Here is a 23,288-nt window from a genome sequence, read left to right as displayed (position 1 = left end):
GCAAACTCAGGTTCCCTGGAAGAACAGTAAGCATTCTCAAGCACTAAACTATCCCCCAGCCTTCCAAATCTTAACAATCATGTATACAAAACACACTTGCTTTCTCAATGCATGCAAATGTTATTTAGAAAAAAAAATCCCCCCCCCCCCGGAATTCTGTAGCATTTTTTGTGAAAAACAGTAAGTGCCCCCAGTAGCATTATAACTGCATTTTTCCCAGCACGTCTTTAAAACTACAGAGGAATAGCAGCCTGGGAAACTGACCTGCAGGTAGGTATTCCTGCCTTGGTCTCAGAGTCTAGACTGTTGAAGGTTGGCAGAAAACTGTAAATCAGAGCTTCTGAAATTAACGGTGCAATGTTATTTTCAAACATTTAGCATTATCTCCTTTTGAAAACATTTTATTAATAATAATGAGACTGATTTTCTCATTGTAAGTTGTTTATTGTAAGATAATTTACAAACATCTTGCTGTCTTTGTAACTCAGTAGACCAAGTTTCTTCTGACAAAGAAAGCAATCAGTTAAAATCAGCTTGCTGTTTTCCTTTACCTGAAAAACAGTACAGAACAACCAGGAGTCAAACAGGATGCCTTCTGGAAAATAAGGAAGAACCACATACTTAAATAGGGTGCAAGGAACTGCATTTACACAGTAAGATGCAGGTGCTTCTTAAATTCTGGTCTATGGGACTCTGGGAAATAACGAGGGCAAACTGGTTTCATCCTCATTCCCACTCACAAGTGAATGACTCTTTCTCCAGAGGCTACACAAACAACAGAATGAACAGAGGAGACTCTCCTATAAGCCAGACATTAGGAGTTTGAGACCTTAAGGTTTGAGAACCACTGTTCTCACTAACCTACCCGTTTACAATTCAAGGTCTCTATGTCTATAATTATTTCCTTATATCTACACTCTCTAGAGCACATTCAATGTAAAATAACACTTTAAAAAGTTCACCAGCAGGGCTGGAAAGATGGCTCAGAGGGTAACAGCACTGACTGCTCTTCCAGAGGTCCTGAGTTCAATTCCCAGTAACTACATGGTGGCTCACAACCATTTGTAATGAGATTTGGTGCCCTCTTCTGGCTTGCAGGCATATGTGCAAGCAGAATACTGTATACATAATAAATAAATAAATCTAAAAAAAAAAACAAAAACAAAAAACTCACCAGCACCACACTTATCTCTGCCCCTATCCAGTATTGCCCAAACACACCCACTGGTTGGCTATACTATGAATCAGCCTGCCATCTAGCCTCTCTTAATGAAATAATTTCATCACTGCTATATTGGCTTTGGTAATACCTGGCTAGGTTTCTTTGCTGAAGGCTTAGGGGAAGAGTGTGTGAATTTTACCTCTTATCTTCGGATGCAACTTGATTTTCATTAATCCCTGGTTATTATATTAGAAGAAAAAGAGCATAAAACAAGCAGGTTAAGAAGCAATCCATGCTAGTTAACTACAGACCATTTCTGTGCATGTTACTCTGAGCATACAATGTAAATAGTTACACATAATCTTTAACACAACTCAATGATGTAAGATGTCAGATGCCAATGTAGTCAGAGACAATAAAAAACTGTTCATATAAATAGGCAAGACACTTAAAAAAAAAAAAAAAGCAAAAACAAAAACAGCAAAACAAAACAGAAACCAAATAGGCAAGACAACATGTAATTTTCTATCTCAAAATAACACACATGAAAAACATTTTAAGCTGACGATGTAAATATGATTTATTCATGCTTTTCATTTTATCACTAAATAGTCAATGTTTGTATTAAAATTTGAACTACAATCTCTGATAGGTTACAGAGCATGCAAATCCATTTATAAAAGTGATCCACTGTTGAGACTGCACAAGTAACTTTTTAAAGTAAGGACTTAGATTATCTAGAAAGTAAAAATACATTTCCAATGAGATTACTTTGTAAAATTCTCAGTTTAATGACCCAATTTCCATGTTCTCATTTTCCTAGTTTAAGTGAGGTTTCTCACATTTTAAGCAAGAAAAAAGGCCTAGTCCTGTGCAGAATTTATATTCTCACAGCTCATATCTAATACTCCCCCCACCTCTTTTCAGAAGCAAAGAACTCAGTGTTCTCTGGATCTCATACTGCTCTCAGACTTTGTGAAGTCAATTCTTTCCCCCAAGCCACGTCACACTCAACATTAAAAAACATGCCAGCTTAGGGGCTGGAGAGATGGCTCAACGGTTCCAGAGGACCTGGTTTCAATTCCCAGCACCCACATGGTAGCTCACAACTGTCTGTAACTCCAAGATCTGACACCCTCACACAGACATACATGTAGGTGAAACACCAGTGTACATAAAATAAAAATAAATTATTAAAAAAAATGCTAGCTTAGCATCTGGCAAAAAGTTGTAATGATTTAATCCTAGTACTAGTCTCTATGTTATAGAAGACAAAATCTCACGAGTCAAACAGAGTACTGTAACCATGTTTATAAACTGAGCATCAAGATGTCATATTGAGTGGCAAGGATGGCCAGGCTGGGAGAGATGGGTCAGTCCTAACAAAGCTATGTTCAGGAAGAAAATAGTTTAGGAATAGGATGCTCAGGATGGCAAAGATGATAAAGTAAGTTTCAGGACACTGTCCCCTCAGAGGCTCAAGGACAGAGACCAGTCAGTTCCTAGTAAAATGACGTAAGTGCAAAGACCAAGTGAAACCAGATGCCAAGAGATACCTCACTCAGACTATGAAGGATAGTCTTTTCGAAGAAAAGATCCCTCTAGCCCAGTAAAAGAGGATAAACAAGTGTCAGATGAAGAATGAATGGAACAATCAGAAGAGAAGAACAAAAGCCCAGGAAAACCCTAGAGTACTTCCTTGGAGGTGAGAAACAGCATGATGTGTTTAAAGATCTGGAGAGACTGAGGGCTAAGATCCAAACAAACAAGTAACTATTCAATATTATACTGGAAAGGGTGCTGATGGTCAGAAAATCCAGGATCACATACAATAAACTAGACTATTTTTTGCAGATTGATTCTGTGAAAAGCCAGCAAGGAAGTATTTTAGGCCTTGTGAGCCATATACTGTATTTTTAAAACTCTTTAAAATTTAAGACATGGCCCTGGACCACAGTTTTCTAGCTCCATAATTTTGTATTGTCTTTTTTAATACCGATTTTCCTCTGTCAAGGTAGTGAATTCTCTAAAAATAAACACTGCCTCCACTATATCTCTCCCCCCCCCCCCCCCCCAGACGGTTTCTCTGTGGAGCTTTGCGCCTTTTCCTGGAACTCACTTGGTAGCCTAGGCTGGCCTCGAACTCACAGAGATCCGCCTGGCTCTGCCTCCCAAGTGCTGGGATTAAAGGCGTGCGCCGCCACCTCCACTATATCTTGAGGGTCTGGTAAGCCAAGCCTATGATCCCAGCTACTATGGGAATGGAGAGAGAAGGTAACTTAAGCCTAGGAGTTTGAGACTAGCTTGGGCAACATAGTAAAACGGCCATCTCCAGCAAACTCTTTTATAATTTGAGATGACAATAACCCGTAGTATGTGGGCATGAAGAAAGGAAAAGATTAAAGAGGGATTTAGAAGTTAAACTCAGAGACCTTGGTGAGCAATCAGGAGGAGGGAAGACCCAGTGAACCAAAGGCAATATACTACACACTTCAGCTGTCCTAACTGCCTTGTACCTGGCAGACTTGCATAAAGTTGATGTCCAGTTAATTTTCAACAATCCAGAGACTTTCCTGGAGGAAAGCAGTTTTATGGTACCAACATCGAATATTTAATAATTTAAAATTCCAATCACTCAGTAATTAATAGAATTATATAAAAATCAAACCTAAAACCAGTCTTGTTAATTCAGAAAGTACGGCTTATAAAAAGTTCCAAAGACAGACTTTCCAAATTGATACAGAATTGTTCATACTTTTGTTTCTACAAGTCAAAGCTGCACACATACATATCTCTCAAGATAGGAAATTAAACTTGAATGTTTCAGCTCAAACAATCAGAATAAACCAGAGACTCCCTTTCCATCAAGATTTGACAAAAGGACATAAGATGCTGCAGCAACTCTTCCTGATTTTAGTAAAACAGAAAACTCATGCAACCAGAGGCTCACTAAACCACACGCAAAGATGAACAAAAGCCTTCTGAAGACACCCGGCTACATTACTTACAGAGCAGCAGCCCCAGAGATGATTTCAATCAACTCCTTTGTGATGACAGCTTGCCGAGTACGGTTGAACGTCAACGTCAATTTGTCAATCATCTCAGCTGCGAACAAAAGAAAAGGGATAAACAGACAACTAGAAAAGAGTAATTTTGGCTAAACTGAAGAGCTTCTGCTACACTCTGGATCACCAAACTGGCCTCTCTGTTCAGTAAGGATTTTATCAAGTTATTTTTACATTTCTCAGAGGCTATTTTCAGTCCTTGCAAATCTACTACCTATCAAATAAGATGTACTCCCCAACATAATCTGTGAACATATTTGTTATATTCTGTTAACATTTTTGATGCTACCCTGAGCAATGTTCACCTCTCCTTTCAGCAGAGATGCAGTTGGGCTCTACGTGTTCCTGGAGTTTTGTCTAATCCTATGGTTCTAGGACTGGGCTAACCAAATGTCCTCTAGCTAGCACTCTGTCAGGGGCTTACAGGCATTCTTGCTGGCGTTGTCCATAGCCGTCATCCTGGCACTCTGCTCACTGGTGGTGGACTCCTTCAGGGAGTAGTAGATGATGTTGGCCAGATTGTATTCTTGGTAATTCTGTAGCACATCAGTATCAATGTCATCGTAAATGCTCATGCTCTCTGTTAAAACAAGCCAAGAGTTTCTTTGAAGAATATAGATGAAGACCTATTCATTAGATTTTTTTATAATTATAGAAATCATCTTGAGTTGAATGAATCTATTCTAATAGTTTTTTCTATTTCCATGGCATATTATCAACAAAATGTGTCAACAAGTATTTAGCATTGTAACCTAGAAGGTTAACTTTAATATGAAGGAGTTCATATTTAAAACAAGCACCAGCCAGGCAGTGGTGGCGCACACCTGTAATCCCAGCACTTGGGAGGCAGAGGCAGGTGAATCTCTGTGAGTTCGAGGCCAAGCCTGGTCTACAGAGCGAGATCCAGGAAAGGCGCAAAGCTACACAGAGAGACCCTGTCTTGAAAGAAAATAAATAAATAAATAAATAAATAAATAAATAAATAAATAAATAAAATAAGCACCAAATTTCACATTATGGGGTTAGGGATTTAAGCTCAATGGTAGTGCAAGGCTCTTGGTTCAGTCCTCAGCTATGGGAGTAGGGTAATGGGTTTCATGATTATAAAGCTCTCTGAATATCAGCCAGCCAAATGTTTGTCACATACACAGCACGCTATAAAAGTGTTTTTATAATTAAAAAAAAGAAAAACAAATCAAAGACTAAATCTAAAAGTGTTATACAAATCCACCTTAACCATTAGTTATTAGAGAAATATGAATGTCAGTCTGATATAGTGAGAGGAAAGGCCTTTTTAATATGAAGACTAGAAAAGCTAGAAGCGGACATGAGTTTAGGATGTAATGTTGATATTCACCAGCACATTTCAAATTCATCCACGAGTGTTGAAACAGTACTAGGTGTTACACTAAATCTCAGATCTATTTTGTGTATTATTGGGGGAAAATCCCCACACAGGGTGTGGTGACATACAGGAAGCAGAAGCAGGACTGTGCATCTGGAGGCTAGTCTGGGCTATACAGCAAGACTGTGTCGAAAGGTAAAGAAAGAACATACACAACCCCAAAAAACAAAGTAAACAAATATGAAACTCAATAGATGATATATAATACAAGGAGGAAGAGTTATTTCTGAGATGTGTTACTGAGGAAAGATGACTATCAAACAGTAAGATGACATTGTTCAGTGTGTCATAAACTAGCTGTGAGATTTTAATCTGTTCTACTCATCTGACTGCACAGCAGGTGGTGTTTGCAACAGCAGAAAGCCAACTTTTAGCAAGGCTTTTCCGTCATTGTTTTAAAACAAGCAGGCTTAATGACATTTATTCAATAAATTAAAGAATGGAGCTGGGGCTGTCTACAACGTAATTTAGGATTCCTAGAAGGCACTGCTGGTGCTTCTGCCTTTCTTTTAAAGAGTTATTTATTTTTATTTTGGGTGTACGAGTGTTTTGCACATGTGTATGTATGTGTGCTATGTGTGTGTCTTATGTCCACAAAGCCAGAAGAGGGCTAGAAGAGGAAAGAAAGACAGCTGTGAGCTGGCATGTGGATGCTGGGAACCAAACCCACATCCTTTGCAAGAGCAGCAGGTGTTCTTAATCATGGAGCCATGCTTCCAGTCCCTGTCTGGTGCTTCTTAAACAGCCCAATCCAGGAGAGGTAGTGCACACTTATAATCCTTGCTACTTGGGAGGCTGAGGCAGTTAGATGAAAATCTGGGACCAGCCAGGGCTACAGATAGAGACTCCATTTCAGATATCAACAGTAACAAAACAGCCCAGTAAGCACTGGCTTTCCTTAGTGTCCAGATGTCTCCTGACCCCAACACCTGCTGTGTGAAAGCAGCTTACCAGCAGATGCAACGGTGTTGAGAGAGAAGATAGGCTTCTCTTCTGTCTTGTAAGAGATAACAGACCTGGAAATGACACCAGAAGCACATGTGAGTAACCAAAGAATTCCTAAACCAAGCAGCCATTCAGAACATGAACATGAAAGAGCTTTGAATTCTAAATGTCTTACCTGAACCGATTAAAAATGATAGAGCCTTCATCAAATTCATATCCAGAATTTAACAATTCAAGGGCAATGACTGATGCATCTCCAAAAGTAGGGGGCTTTCGTCCCACATCTTTGAATGACACCAAAAACTGGTCAGAGTGAGTCCTAGAGATCATATAAAATAAGTTAATGAGATACCTGTGTTGAAAGAACATAGCAAAGAAGGTTATCATGGCCAGGTTTCTGTGGGGTGGGGGTGGTGGCCTGCACATTAAGTTGTTCCATACACGCACAAACACACAATGTAAAAAGTAACACACAGGATACATACACACTCCGATACATTATGAAACTTTTCTCTATCAAAAAGACTTCCATTCACCCATGTTTCCAGGCTTCTGAACATGACCACATATCTCATTTACCTATAAAGTATGCCCTTGATTTTATCACCGATTCCAACAATCATAACTTCTTTTCCGGCTGCTGTGAGGGTCGCCACCTCATTCTTCATCTGCTTAGCCACTGAGGAATGAATAGCACCACAGAGCCCTCGATCTGAGGACACACCGATAAGGAGGTGTTTCTTCTTGTCCTCGGGTCCCTTTATATCAGCCTTCTCATAAAGAGCTAAAAAACAAAACAAAGAGTACTCACATGAATTTGTAGCAAATGTAGTAATAATCTCTAATTTCAAGTTGTTGAAGTGAGTTGTTTTCAAGTATGTACTTTTCTTAGGTGGCCCCTGATGAGTATAATCAAGAACATTTGTGTACTTATTCTATTTACAACCAGGAAGGACACCACAAAGGTTCCTAAGGATCAACTGGTCGTCATTTTTTGACCAAAATGCCTAGGTACAAACAAAAGGAAGATAGAACACAAAAGTAACTGCTTCACTGGACATCAGACTTTTATACAATGTAAATTCCCAGCACGCAGCTAAAAAAGTAGCAAGTATTCTCTGAGCCTCTCCTGTAATCTATACATCAAGCTCTTACTTTATAGAAACTGCTGAGAGTGAAGTTATGGGTGTGAATTTATTTTTGGCATTACTTTACAAACTTTCCTGGTCTGGTTTTCCAAGAAGAAGAGGCAAAGAAGAAATTAAGTGGGATTAAAGATACCTAGATTGGTGGGTGGCAGTGGTGCATGCCTTTAATCCCAGCACTCGGGAGGCAGAGGCAGAGGCAGAGGCAGGCAGATTTCTGTGAGTTTGAGACCAGCCTGGTTTACAGAGTGAGTTCCAGGATAAACAAGGCTACACAGAGACACTCTTGTCTCAAAATAACAAACAAAAGATAACTGGACCTTACTAGATGACTGTCCTGTGACAGAAAACAAGAAGGTGGGGGGCTCAAGAGCCATGAGACCAGGAGTGGCTTTCAATAGCTGGCTGCTGCCAGGACTTCAGGCACATCTTCACAGGCAGCACATTCACTCACCTTCAGAAAACCATTTCTGTTTTCATTACAGAGCAGGAATCTCACATTTTATACCTAATCCCAAACTGAAAGAACACGAAACCCAAAATCCAGGGAGTGGGGGGAACACATACAATTCTTTTAGATATTATTTCATAGCATAAACTCCTGCCCCCAATTTTGAACATTTAAATTAATGTCCATTTATTGTCTGGCAGTCAGCACTTTTCAGCTTAAATGCCCCAGAAGCTGCTGGGAGCTTCTATCTTGACTGCTCCATCACAGATCTCTTGGGTAATTTCTCCTTCATTAAGTGAAGGATTTTGTGGTTACAGACAAGGGGGAAGAATTCCTTATATTTACTCTTATTAGCAAAAAAGGTAACCAGTTAAGTGACTCCCCTTTTCATATAAATAAGCTAGAGATAAAAAAGAACTGCATTCTTTCTGAACATTAACTTGATTTGAATTTTTGATTGAGCAAACCAGTAAAGAAATGAAATGTTTAAAACTGTAGGGCAGCAGAGGTATAGCTCAGTACTGCTAGAGTATAGATAGGGTGAGGACCCGAGTTCAAGTCCCAGCTACCACATGGTGGGTCACAACCATCTATAACGAGATCTGGTGCCCTCTTCTGGCCTGCAGGCATACATGCAGGCAGAACATTGTATACATAATAAATAAATAAATCTTAAAAATAAAAAAGGAGCCATTTCATCTGAGGTCTGTGTTCTATCATTCTTTTGTGTAAAATGTCCTTCAGCAGAATTAAGTGGATGTTTAAAAATCATATGGAAGAGCATAAGAGAACTTATGACAAAACAACCCATATCTAATGCATACATGTGCTACTATATGTACACAGATAATGTTCTTTTTACCTTTGAAGTTAATGTTTCTTTTTCTCCATCTTTTTTTTTTTAGTTCTCATTCCCTCTTAATTGTCCTAGGTGTTGGACCCAGAGGAATGGTATTTCTATTCTAGCTCTCATTCCTGAAGTGAAGCAAGTGTGCATTGTCCAAGATGCTAGACCTGCAGAATGATCTATCTTTCTTTCTTTCTCTCTTTCTTCCCCCGCCTTTCTTTCCTTTTTTTTTTTTTTTTTTTTTTTTTTTTTGGTTTTTTCCAGACAGGGTTTCTCTGTGTAGCTTTGCGCCTTTCCTGGAACTCACTTGGTAGCCCAGGCTGGCCTCAAACTCACAAAGATCTGCCTGCTTCTGCCTCCCAAGTGCTGGGACTAAAGACGTGCGCCACCACTGCCCAGCTTTTTGTTTTGTTTTTTTTTGGTTTTTTTTTTTTTTTTGAGCTGAGGATTGAACCCAGGACCTTGCGCTTGCTCTACCACTGAGCTAAATCCCCAACCCTCAGAATGATGCTTCTAGTCTAGGAGGGAGTCAAAAAGGAAAACAAACAAGGACACAATGGGTCATGTCAGAATTCTTAGGCTAAAAAACAAAAACACACACAAAACCCAAATAACAACAACAAAAACAATAAAGAGGGGTAGAGGACTTAAGGAATGCACCCATGTAAAGATCAGAAATGTTAGTGAATGTTTGGGACCCCAGGGCTAGGGTGCAGACAATGGATGTATCCCTAGGGCTCACTGGCCAGCCAGACTAGCCAAAACTGTGAGTTCCAGGTTGTGTTCCAGGTTGTGCAAGAGCCTATCTCTTAATAAGGTAGAGATTTGACTGGGACCTCACACCTACCCCTGGCTTTTACATATGCACAGTACATACACATACATACAACAGTGATGTGGGGAGAAGAAAGCCCTAGAAGCTAGCATAAACCTTGTCTGTACTATAGTCTTGGTCCAGAATTCCTAATAATGCCCCAATTCTTCAATCAACAACCAGTCACGAGAGTAAACATGGATCCTGAGCAGTCGCAAAGGCGTTAGATACAAGGTCATCAAGCAAGCTGTAACTGGATTTTGTTGGGTCTGTCTACCGACTGTCAAAACGTCCCTTTATACTTAGACGTCCTTGAGACTGGAGAAAGACTGCTCCTGCCACGTCAACCACTGAGGTCCAGGCTGGAGAAGTGGCTCCTGCTGCTCTTACAGAGGACCTGAGTTGGGTTCAAGGCCCCACTGCATCACAACCACTTACATAACTCTAGTTCTAGGGGATTCGATACCCTCTTCTGGTCTCTACGGGTACTTTTACACAGACACATAATTAAAAATTTTTTGGTTTGTTTTGTTTTGCAAGACAGGGTTTCTCTGTGTAGCTTTGGAGCCTTTCCTGGAACTCACTCTGTAGCCCAGGCTGGCCTCGAACTCACAAGATCTACCTGCCTCTGCCTCCCGAGTGCTGGGATCAAAGGCATGTACCACCACTGCCTGGCAATAATTAAAAATCTTAAAAGCAGAGAATTCCTCCCACATATGCATTTATGCATTAATAAAACAAGGCCTGCATCATTAAGAGACCTTGGCTATGTATTAGTATCGTTTACAGTTGGTTCTGATAGCCACATAGCGGGCTTTCCTAGATGATTATGAGACATCGGAAAGAAGGGTTTCTCTCTTGGAACCCTCCTACCTTCAGGAGTTCTCCTCACTTTCCTTTAATAAGTCTATCCTGGCTCTCACCTCCGGAATATGCCACCCACCTGAAAAATCCTTTAAAATCCACAATGGGAAGTCATTGTTCTGCTGCCCCAGGGGCGGCCCACTCCACTTTCTGGAATGTTACTTTGCTAAGTACTTCTCTTCACCAAGTTCTTTCCTTCAAGGTGAAGAAAAAGAACCCTATAACACAATGACAGGAGAAATGAAGTACAGGAAAGATGGCATGGGAATAAGATGGCTTGAGGAGATTCTGGAGCAGGTGGCTGGGGGAGGTGAAGCAGGGTTAGAACTGCATACACTTCCAGGTCATTGACAACTGCATTCTAAGTGTAAAGGGATTTGCAGGAGGGGCAGAATGACATCATTCACAGAGTTACTGCAGCCTGGGGAGGAAAGACTAGAAGAGCTCAGAAGCAAGGGCACCAGCTAGAGGGTGTAAAGGACTGAGCAACAGGCACAAATCTTAACCTACTATATGACCCTCCTTCACTTTCAAATTTGCAAACCTTTCCTAGTAAGTTAAGAATTCTGCCGGGCGGTGGGGCCACACGCCTTCAATCCTAGCACACAGGAGACAGGCAGATCTCTGTGAGTTCAAGGCTAACCTGATCTACAAAGTGAGATCCAGGACAGCCAGGGATGCACAGAGAAACCCTGTCTTGCAAAACCAAAAAAAAAAAAAAAAAGACAAAAACCAAAAACCTCTGACAATGGACTTCAGTAAAAGACAACAGGACACCGAAAAATTTGGATAATGTAATTACAGTAAGGAAATTTCCTACTTTTTGCTTATCTCTAAGACAAATTAATGATCAAATCAGTATAAAGTCATCTAAACACAAACTATAAGTTCTAACAATACCATGCCACTTTTCTCGGTAGGAAAAGAATTCACTAAGAGATTACATAAAGTTATAATCAAGTTGCCCTGTCTGTTTTCCCCCCAGCTGTCCCACCCCACTGTCCTAAAACGGCACACAAGGTTATTAACGAGATGACACCGTTTCCTAGTCTTTTGAATGGTAGTGCAACAATCCAGGGTTTAGGCTGTTAACAGCCACAGACAGTGCTAATTCACAGGCTTTGTGGTAAACAACAGAGGGCTCTTGTAGACTCATGTGAACCTGGGCAAGTCCCCAGACCCTGGTGCACAAAAATTACACATGCATGTAAATGCACATAAGTGCACATGAATGCATGTAGAGTGCTCAGGACAGGCTTGGCACCATGTCAAGTACCCTAGAGTTTGGTTTCTGTTGATAATACAGGGATTCCAAGCAACTTGGGGAGAACAGGGTCTATTTTATTTTACATTCCAACAGGTAACAGTTCATCACCACTGAAGCGGGAGCCAGAACTGAAGCGGGAGCCTTGGAGGACTGTTGCTCGCTAGCCTTCTCCACTTATTTTATATAGCTCAGGTCCTCCTGCCTGGGGATGGCACAGCCCACAGTGGGCAGGGCCTCTCTGCATCAATTAGCAGTCAAGAAGATGTCACACAAACATGCCCACATGCCAACTCCTTGGGTGAGAATCCCTCTTCCCAGGTACACCTAGGCTTTTGAAAGCGGACAAAAGTACCCAGCACCAGATTCACTATGAGCACAGCATCTCTGCCTGGCACACTCTTCCTAACTCACCCAAGGAGCCTGTTCCATATACTCGAGCAGGCTTCAGCTCCCGCTCAGCCCGGGCATACTTCGCAGCTGCCACCATCTTCATAGACTTGGTAATTTTCTGGATGTTTTTGATGGACTTCAGTCTCCTGGTAACTAAAAAATTGAAGTGCCACGTTAGATAAAGGAGGCACAGTACAGTTTAATCTGTGAATGCGGAGAGCAATCTTTCCAAAGTGCCAAGCTGAGTGATGAGCGCTTTAGCTCAAGGAAAAGCAGCTGACGCTAAGCTAATTCAAATGCACAAACTAGTCCCAGTCAAGGATGGAGGCTGTGGTTACTCAGGATGTGGAAAAAAACATCACACACATACACTATTAAACTGGAAACAATGGCCTCCCTCACGCACTTACTCGATACCACTGTTTTAGCTGTTTTGCTGCGAACACACTGATTAGTACAGATCTCCTCGTTCTATCGACATTGTTCTGCGGGTGATGAAGAGCGACACTCTTCTGTGTCATCTCATGTGGTCTTTCCAAAAAATCCAATAAATGCAGTGTAAACTAACTGTCAACTTTGAAAAGATCTAATAGGCTAACAAGTCGTGTGTGTGTGTGTGTGTGTGTGTGTGTGTGTGTGTGTATAAAAAAATATATTTTTACTGTTGTTTATTTTGTGAGTATATGTGTGGGCATGTACCACAGTGTGTATATGGAGATTGGAGAACAACTTGCAGGAGTTGGTTCTCTTTCCACTCAAGTCCTTAAGCCTGGTGGCTAGAATCTTTATGTGCTAAGATATGCTGCCCACCCAACTGGTACATCTTAAAAATCAGTTCTATTTGTCAAAATTTAGTTTGACTTAATTTGCATAGTGAGAAAAACAATATACTTACTATCTTTCAAAGTCGCCATGTTTCGAACTTGGGTCCTGAGGATAAAGATTTAAAAGATACTTCAGTTTTCTGTTCTAAAGTAGCTTTGCTACACAAGAATCGTCGGTTAATGCTTATTTGAATATACTATAAAATTATCAAATATAGGACTCTGTGAATAGAAATGTTTGCATATTTGCACTCTACTATTAATACCAAGCCGCAAAGCATGGTAGCATTCATTAACACTACATTTCCATTTCCACACCTCTGTTTACTTGGTTTCTAGAGCGACAGAGTCTTTCCCATTGTTGTGTAATTACATTTGAAACTCAGCACTGAAACAAAACCCGACTCCACGGTGCAAATTAAAAATAATACTCAAGCTGAGCTGGGCACAGTAACACACACCTAATTCTACCACTTGTCTGTGATTTTGAGGCCAGCCTGATCTACATAGCACACCAGGACAGGCGGAACTATATAGTGAGACCCTGTTTTAAAAATAAAAAACAAACACAACAAAACCACCGCCAACAGAAATAATACTCAAGCCTATCACTGGTGTGACCACAAGTCTGTTAGTACATTTATTTCAATTTATATTAACCTTTTCGTTTCAATAAACATTTTCTAAACAAGAACATTATCTCAAGGAAGATTCACAAAAACTCAATTTACAGAAAATGTAATAAATATTTGTCTTTAAAATCAGAGTGCTAATACACAAAAGCAAAAATGATTAGACTTAAAGGAAATGTTAGAGAAAAATAGATCTCTACCCTAGGAGGGAGGAATGTTATTAAATACCACTTCTAAACTTTGGATTCACACAAGCTACTAAACTAAAAAAATTGACCAATCAGGAAGTCTGTGGAGAGAGGACCCAAGGAGGGCAAGTTCAGAATACAGTTCTGAAAGACAACGTCTTGTTTAGGGAAGTGAGGGCCACAGGCTGTGTTGAAATATTAAATGTTTAATGTCCTTAATATGTTTTCTTATAGAGGGGGCCCAGGAGTTTTATATATACATATGCACATGCGTACACACCATGAAAGAGCCGGAGAGGAAGTAAACAATGACAAAGATGAGATGCATGAACATGCCCCCCAACTAAACCATTTCTAAAAATGCCCGATAACGAGCTTAAAAAGTGGGCTCCATGCCCTCAGCAATCTGACAGCTGCAGCTTCGGGTGTTCCTCTCACCTGCTTGTCCAAGTTGATAGTTTAGACCAGTCACAGTAAAGCTTTCCTTCTTGCAATTCATGTGTTTCACTGACATTTACATACACGTGTGTAATCTATTGTGATCATCACATTCAGCCCCATTATCCTCTCTTGTTCCTCTTTCCACTCCCTCTTCCTATTCAGTCGTCCTACTCCACGTCTTTTTGCCCCACCCCTTATTTTGGATGACCCAGTGAGTTAGTTAGGGTTCCTTACAGTAGGAGTACAACACTATTTACAGGGGCAAGGGCAACTTACCACTGCCTGCACCACCTAAAAAATGCCTCTCCCTCCCTCAGCAACCCTCAACTGCCTATAGATCCTCAGGAAGGGGCAGGGCCTGGGAACCCCTCCCCAGCAGTAACTGTTAACTGCCAATAAAATGGCACTCACAGAGGGACAATGAAGGGCTCAATCTTGGGCAAGTACTCACAGCTGTGCATCACAGAGGGCCACAGCCATGCCACGGTTAGAAGACTGAGTTCTACACCACTGCACTCCACCTGATGGCTCTTACAGACGTCGTGTTGGCTGTTCTCTGAGCCTTGGAGGCAGGGATACAGATGTGCCTTTAGGACTGAGCATCACCAGTTAGGTCCTCTCTGCACTCTCACCAGCTGTCAGTCTCCACTGACCACTGCAGCAGCACTAATCTATGCACATCAACCTAAGGATTTAGGAGGGTTTGGCGGGCACACCAAATCCATTCAGCAAGACAGCAGCAGATGTTCTACTGGAGCTGATGACTTCCACAGTAACAGCCTCTGACCAGATTTCACAGTACCAGAGGTGAATCCTCTGTGGTAGGGTAAGCCTCAAATACAATTGGGAAGTAGATGGTTAAGGCAAAGATGTTTCTAAGCCCACCAACTAGGTTCCAGATGGCAATCCCCAGGATGCAATGAGGACATGATGGACTCTGACATGGAGTGCAGGCAAAACAAACAGAAGACGAGATAGGAGCACATTCTTACAGAAAAGGGAAGCAGGAAGGGGGACCCAGAAGCTCTACAGAAGGATCTAAGTGGACTGATGATCCTAACCAATGCAGAGAAACAGGTTAAGCTCCCTAGAAGAACTGACTTTTGAGGAAGATATAGTTAACTAGAGACTAGCTGGAAACGTTTAGAGGGAAACAAGAGACATTCGGAGAGTTTAGACATAAATCTGAAAACCATCAATAGAGATGGTAGTTGATTCTCAATACAAAACCAACCCAAACCACCCAAAGCAAAGCACAGCCAGTAATGGCAAGTAGAGCAGAGGCAGAGGCAGACTTTCCAATTCTACAAAGAGAGTGGTAACCTAAGACTAGCTAAATGCACCGTAAAAAATACAAACAAGGGCCGGAGAGATGGCTCAGCAGTTGAGAACACATACTGCTCTTTCAGGGGACCCAGGTTCAATCCCCAGCACCCACATGGCAGCTCACAATTGTCTGTAACTCTAGTTCCAGAGGACCCAACACCCTCACAGACATACATGCAGGCAAAAGAAATGCATTTAAAATAAAAATTAAAAAATAAGAAATAAAAATACAGAAACTAATACCTTTCATGAACACAGGCACAAAATATTTAAAAAGAATTCTACACCTTAACTAGTAGGACTTATTTCAGTTGTGTAATACTCATTTACTCTTTAAAAACAATAGAGGCCCATCATACCAACAGCTTAAAGAAGAAAAACCATACCAATCAATGGATGTAGAAGCATCAAACAGAATCTAACACCAATCCACAACAAAAGCCTCAGAAAACCAGGGCAGACAATGTCCTTAAGCAAACATTAGGACTTCATGGTGAGAAACTAGAAGCTTCCCTCTCAAACCTGGGAATGACCCAAGTCGGTCCTCTAACCCTGTCACTCAGCATACAGAAGCCAGCTAATGCAGGAAGTTAAAAGAAAAACTTATCTCCAAAGAAGGCACAATTGTCTACGTACAAGTCCCCAAATAACCTGGGGGCTGGGGGACCTTTGTGGCTGGAGACAGATGGCTCAGTGGGTAAGAGCAACTGCTGTGTAAGAATAAGGACCTAACCTGAAGTGGAAAAGCCCAGGAGGCTTCAACCCTACACAAAGAACCACAGGCAACTTTTAAGAAGCTGGGAGCAGGAAAGGTGGCCCTTCACAGGGAAGAGCACACCAATTGGTTGTCCAGTGCCAAAACATCAGCCCTGAAAACACATACAAATAAATATACACATGCAATAACAACAGAAGAATGAGGACCTGACTTTGTACCCCTAGCACCTACATAAAAGGGGTGATGTTGCTGCCTGCATGGAGGGAGGGTTATAGCAGGATCACTGCCAGCCCAGCTCCAGGGTCACTGAAAGAACCTGCTTTAAGACAACTGGAACACCCGATGTCCTCCTCTGGCCTCTATAAACACGAACATGAGTGTGTACTCCCAGCCCTAACACACAATGAGCACAGAGCAACAGACACACAAACACACACTCTCACACTCACCCTAGAATAGGTAATTTTAGCAAGGTTGCAGGACAGGTAGTTAGTGTACATGAAAGCTAACTGCTTTTGTATATACCCTCAGCAATCACAGAAGTTGGTTTCAGGACCCTTTTTAGATACCAAAACCATTGGTGTTCAAGTCTCTTACATGAAATGGAATAATATGCTTAGTCTTCAGATGGAAAGCCACAAAAAAGGTTGGCTAATCATACCAGCACAAACAGTTAGGGTACAAAGTTAAGAAGATTATAAAATAGTTAAAACAATAAATTTTATGTGTATTTTACAATAAAAAAGCACCAAATATGGAAGTAGGTACACATATAATGTCTGCATTATGAGGAAAGTCATAATATTAAGGAAAGAAATTAAAATTTTAAATAAATGAAGATTCACAGTTATGAAAACAACACTGCCAAAAATCAATTCTCCTTGACTTGATATATAAATCCCAAATAATCCTAACCACAACCTTAGCAAGCTACTGTGGACATGAATAAACCAATATAGAGTTTATATGGGAACACAAACCATCTATGGTGGTCAAATAATACTGAAGAAGAAAAGAGCTGAAGATCTGACTTGAGACCTCTATGAAGTTACAGCAGTTAACGCTGGTTGAATAGACATGGAGCTGGGCAATTAGACAATCCTACTTCTGTATCAAAGTGATCACAGACCTAAGTGGAAAAGGCAAAATCATAAAACTTCTGGGAGATTAAAAACCAGGGCAGAAAAAACCCATAAGCTGGAGTTTATAAAATTAAAAATTTGCAAACTTGGGCTGGAGAGATGGCTTAGTGGTTAAGAGCACTAGCTGGTCTCCCAGAAGTCCTGAGTTCAATTCCCAGCAACCACATAGGGGGTAGGTAGCTCAGCCATCTATAATGAGATCTGGTGCACTCTTCTGGTATGTAGGCAGAACACTGTATACATAATAAACAAATAAAAACTTAAAAGAAAATTTGCAAACTTATCTCCAGATAAAAGACTTACATACAAAAATATAAGCCTCTTTAAAATTCTTTTAAAGCTTATTTTTCGGTTTATGAGTTTTATCTGCATGTATATCTGTGCATCATGTTTTTGCAGTGTCTTCAGAGGCTAAAAGAGAACTTCAGATCCTCTAGGACTGGAGTTACAGATAGCTGTGAGCCATCATGTAGGTGTTGAAAATTGAACCTGGGTCCTTGGGAGGTGCAGCCAGTGCTCTTAATGTCTGAGCTATCTCTCCAGCCCTTAAACCTCTTTAAAAACAAAACAAAAAACATTCTTGTATGTATGCCACCTAAGTGACAAGGCACACAAGTCAATGTCCACAGGACAACTTGTGAAGAGCAGATTTGCCTATCATAAGGGTTCTGGGGATCAAACGCAGGTCATCAAACTTGGTGGCAAGTGCCTTTACCCCTGAGCCATCATGATGGCTCTAAAATATGTGAAAACATAAAAAAAATCACAAAGTAAGTGAATCTTAACGGAACTACAGACTCTAGTAACAATGTATCAAAAGTAATGTAAATACAGGGAAAATGGTCCAGAGTAGGTAGGGATATGAACTCTCCATAGTAAATGCTCAACATCACACAAATCTAAAACTGCAAAGGAAAATGTGCTTTTCTTTTAACTATAATTTTCAAATGTGTAGGTTATAGAATGATGCATGCTTTGCTTATTAGCCATTTATATGTGTAAAATAGTATAGGTCATAACTAAAAGAGTTGTTTCAAAGAGTCAATCTCTTGATTTGTAAATTGGGGGATGCACCTGTCATGATCAAGATTCTGGGATTAGTCCCTGGCACTAGGAAAAAACTAAAACCCAAACCACAAAAACATCTTGACTTATATAGCTTAATACTGGTACTACCCAGTCATTGAAAAAGAAAAGAAAAATAAGGGAAAACAGACTTACAGAAAATATTAGGTTTGGTTGAGGGGAAAAAAAAAGAAAAGAAAGAGAAAAGATTGAGGCCAGAAGACATGACAAACTATTTTGGCACACAGATTATTGGACAGAGACTGTAGTATTAATCTCTACTAGAAATGTTACAGCAAAGGTAACCAGTTTGAGCTGGATTCCCCACCCCACCCCCCCTTGCTCTCGATGATGTTACCAAATGCTCTAGATTTACAGTCAGAGAAGTGTGGTTTTAGGTACATGCTTCAATTGAATTGACATGCACTCCTTCATAAGGGAATATTGCATGGAACAATTCTGAATTGCACACTGTATCTGAACCAACACAATGTTTTTGTTTTGATATTCCAGGTCTGTGGTATGGAGAGGAAATGTCTTCTAACTCTCTATGCAGGGCACACGCTGTCACTTCATAAGCTTTGAAATGCTCTCATAGTTTGCCTTCATTTTGTTCAAGATGGCTGTCTATACTACAACTTTATTTTTAAGATCAATTTTGATCACTTGTGGTGATATTATCTTCCCTACTATATTGTGCATCTTAAATTTTTTAAAGATTTATTTATTATTATGTATACAGTATGTATGACTGCAGGCCAGAAGAGGGCACCAGATCTCATTACAGATGGTTGTGAGCCACCATGTGGTTGCTGGGAATTGAACTCAGGACTTCTGGAAAAGCAGTCAGTGTTCTTAACCTCTGAGCCATCTCTCCAGCCCCGCACCCTAATAAACTTATCTGGGGTCAGAGAACAGAACAGCCACTAGATAGACATAGAGAGCAGAAAATGGTGGCACACACACCTTTAATCCTAGCATTCCGGAGGCAGAGATTCATCCGGATCTCTGAGTTCAAAGCCACACTGGAAACAGCCAGGCATGGGGACACATGCCTTTAATCCCAGAAGTAATAGCAGGAAGCAGAAAAGTACATAAGGTGTGAGAACCAGGAACTAGAGTCTGGTTAAGCTTTTAGGCTTTTGAGCAGTAATTCAGCTGAGATCCATTCGGATGAGGACACAGAGGCTTCCAGTCTGAAGAAACAGGATCAGCCGAGGAATTGGCTGTGGCTTGTTCTGCTTCTCTGATCTTCCAGCATTCACCCCAATACCTGGCTCCAGGTTTGTTTTTATTAATAAGACCTTTCACGCTACAATCACTGAACAGCCATGAAGTGCTTGAAGATTTAAAAGGTATTATAGGAAAAACTATAAATATGGAGTATGGAGTCTCACAGGTAGAAGCTTAAGGACAACTTTTGGGGTTGGCTCTCCTTGAACTGTGGGTCCAGGGAGTTGGATTCAGAATGTCAAGCTTGTACCTCGTGGGTCATATTCCCATCTCCATTTCCTGCACCTCAAGTGATAGCTTGATCTACTGACTCTCACACTGAGAAGAGTTTGCACTGAGAGGATCAAGTCTTGGTCACTGCACCATGTCCTGACCCATCCTCGGGAGGTTATTACAGAGACTTGGCAATACCAACACAGTCAATCAAGGGGACTGTGGGTACAGTGCAGTATCTTCTTCCAGAACACAGTGTCATTTTCAGACTTCAAGTCAGTACAGGAGAGAGTCAGGAGTGATGCCTATTCAAGAGTGAGCAGTCTGGAAGGGTTTTAAGGAGCATGTGATGCTGTTAGTATAGAAAGGAAGGAAAAGTACTTAGCATTAACTAACTCTCAAGAAAAAGCTTGAAGTTAATCAAATTCTGATTCCGTACTCCACGATGACCTCACAACACTTCTTTAACCCCCACTGTCTCCTCCTTTGACAGACAGAATAGCCTTTTTATACGTTACATGTACAAACTGTTTATAAACCCATTTTCATGGTTTCAACTGATGTATCTGATCCAAACCAGCAGTTCCTCCACTGCGCACTTTAGTCCTCCACTAAACCAGCGCTGTCTGTGTCTAAGAGGAACACCAGTGGGACAGACAATAGGAAATTTGCCCAAGGCCACACACAGCCAAAGTGGCAGTGGCAGTGTCAGAACTCAAACCCAGTTCCAGAGTCCATCTCTGTTGCCTCCCAGTTTACATTTACCAGTAGATATGTGCTGATTACCCCAGATGAAATTCTGCCTTCCCACTCTTCATTTATGGCCACTAGTACGCATTATAGACCAATTCCATTTTAGGGATTATTGAACACTAAGAAAACAAAAAAATTTTTCCCCTCAAAGTTGAAAACTCAGGAACCCCCTTTTTCTAATCCTCCCTGAAAACATAACAGACTGCAGTGTCTGAAGTTTCCCACAACCAAGAGAACTAAGAAAAAGCAGCTTCTCCTCGGTTCTGCGAAGGTAAAAGGCAGTCTCCCCATCTCATTTACCTCTGCGGAAGATGAAACCTTAAGACTTTAAAAAGAAAAGATTTATGTGTATGAGTATTTCTGCCTGCATGTATGTATGTGTACTGCATGCATGGCTGGTGCCTGTGGAGGTCTGAAGAGGGTGGTGGATCCCCTGGAGCTGAAGTTATGGATGGTCTGTGTGGATGCTGAAAACTGAACCCAGGTTCTGTGTAGGAGCAACAAATGCTCTTAACTACAGAGCCAACTTTCCAGCCCCTGAAACCTTAACATCTTAATTTCTGAATTCAAAAGGCAACTAAAATGGGGGAAGCACGACCTAATGATGGAAAAGACATCAGGCACCAAGAACACGGAAATATTCGCAGAGAAAGGAATATGCATTCCGTATGATACCTTGACTCTCCAGTCTATCCATTTAAAACCAACATTCCACAGAGGTTAAACCTGGCCTTCACTTGCTCATTAGCTCCAGCTGAGATTCCCAGCACTCATCACCTCAGACCAAATATGAGCAAAACTTTACCAAATATCTTCTCACGCTCTCACCTGTGTTTCATAAAGAGTTATGTCTAAGAGTTTTATGTAAAACATTTGCCTTGCATTAACTTCAGGTTCTAAAAATATGGACCCGATAAAGGCACAGCAAATGCCAAGGATGGACTCGAGCTGGTTGCTGAGCACCACTGGATGCTAAGAACTTTTCCAGGAAGCTCACAGACCCTTCACATTTTAACACCTGTGTGGTGCCAACTGGTGCAGGGCAGGCACTCCACAAATGCCCAGAGGCACACTGGCACAACCCTGAGTTTGACTGCTGTGACTTGTTCCAAGGTTAATCTACCAACATTCTTTATGTACACAGTTCACATCATATTTAATTTCCTCAGTACTTTGGAGCCTTGGCATATGGCTGTAAACTCTCTGCTTAATGAAAAGACTATTTCAATTAATGCTTGGTAGTTCCATAAACTAGGCTACAAAAACCTAGTTTAGCTCTGGAGCACCCTAACAATCCTCCATACTGTAAAACCAAGGAATCGCTAGTTAATAATCCCCTCAAACCAATTCTTCCAGACGTCTGGCTTCAAAACACTCCATGTTATTATACAGTGTCATCCATAAACCACATTTTATCCGTCCATCCCTAGGTATTCTAATATGCCCCCCCCCCCCCCCCGAGAATTAATGTTTAAAGTCGTCAAACCTTACAGTATCTATTCCTTTAACGCAGCATGGGAGTTAACAAATGCCACTTTATTAAAGTCCGCATGTGGCCTCCTCTTCCTACCGAGGGACCTTGGGACAGTTTTATGACCTTGCAGGGATACTACTTTAGGGTGTGCTGACAATGCTAGATGTCTTTCCCATCCTCATCGACAGCACCAGGGCGACCAGCAAGTTCAGGAGGGGGCTAAGTTGACTGCCTTAGTTTCTCCAGTACCTAGTAAAGAGCCCGATACACAGTGGATGCCTGACGAAGAAGCTCAAGCAAACGATCACATCCCGCCGCCCAACAGTGCAATGTTTCTCAGGGAGTTAAATACAAAAATATACAATTTAACTTTCCCGAGGCTTTTTCTCCGGTCTCCCTTTCACCCTGAGGACCTTTCTAAAGACTTTGCAAGACATGGACCGGGATACGTAGCGGAAGTACAGAGCTGACAGAAACCCAGTTCCAGATTGGCTCCAACGCTCAATCCGACTCCAGTTCGGGTCCTGAGGCCCTCCGGGACCGTAACTGCCTCGGGGGACCAGGCCGTGACCTTCCCGCCTTGCAGACGTTCCCACGGCCAGAGCGGCCGGAACGTGCAGGAGCCCGGACCTTTCTCGGCCTAGGGCGAGCATGCAGCCCGATCCCTCCTGCCTGGCAGCAGCCAGAGCCACACATCCCTCCCGATCTAGTCATACCATTGCGGCTGCACGGCGCAGGCCGACAGACCGGCAACACTCGCCCGCGAGAACATGGTGGAACCTTGAAGGTCGGGCAGACGGGGCTCACTGCGCGTGCGCGGAGAGCTCCCGACGCAACCGCCCTCTCCTCCTGCGTCTTCAGTCTCGCTAAGTCTCGTGAGCTCTGACAACACTAGGTCCCTGGCCCCGCCCATTCCCTGCTGTC

The 23,288-nt window shown here is 41.6% G+C and overlaps 1 protein-coding gene across 1 annotated transcript; it reads right to left on the bottom strand.

Moving 5' to 3' along the window:
- Positions 1-385: 385 nt before the first annotated feature.
- On the bottom strand, positions 386-23,240 carry Atp5f1c (ATP synthase F1 subunit gamma). Its single transcript, XM_036187865.1, has 10 exons — positions 23,081-23,240; positions 13,251-13,285; positions 12,377-12,508; positions 7,157-7,361; positions 6,753-6,896; positions 6,584-6,648; positions 4,652-4,807; positions 4,171-4,267; positions 1,362-1,398; positions 386-551 (listed from the first exon to the last, which is right to left on the bottom strand). The coding sequence occupies exons 1-9, from the start codon at positions 23,134-23,136 to the stop codon at positions 1,392-1,394; spliced, it is 897 nt and encodes a 298-aa protein (XP_036043758.1). The 5' UTR covers positions 23,137-23,240; the 3' UTR covers positions 386-551; positions 1,362-1,391.
- Between the last annotated feature and the right edge of the window lie 48 nt (positions 23,241-23,288).

Source organism: Onychomys torridus, chromosome 5 (genome assembly GCF_903995425.1).
Source record: "Onychomys torridus chromosome 5, mOncTor1.1, whole genome shotgun sequence".
In the NCBI taxonomy this organism is placed as follows: Eukaryota; Metazoa; Chordata; class Mammalia; order Rodentia; family Cricetidae; genus Onychomys; species Onychomys torridus.
This window is presented reverse-complemented; position numbering and strand designations above follow the sequence as displayed.

Bases quoted from the DNA above. Each gene is read 5' to 3' on its own strand.
- Atp5f1c (XM_036187865.1), bottom strand. From the start codon at position 23,136: ATGTTCTCGCGGGCGAGTGTTGCCGGTCTGTCGGCCTGCGCCGTGCAG. The intron at 13,286-23,080 runs GTATGACTAGAT...CTTTATCCTCAG, and splicing joins TGCGCCGTGCAGCCGCAATG to GACCCAAGTTCGAAACATGG. The intron at 4,808-6,583 runs GTAAGCTGCTTT...TTGTTTTAACAG, and splicing joins CAACACCGTTGCATCTGCTG to AGAGCATGAGCATTTACGAT.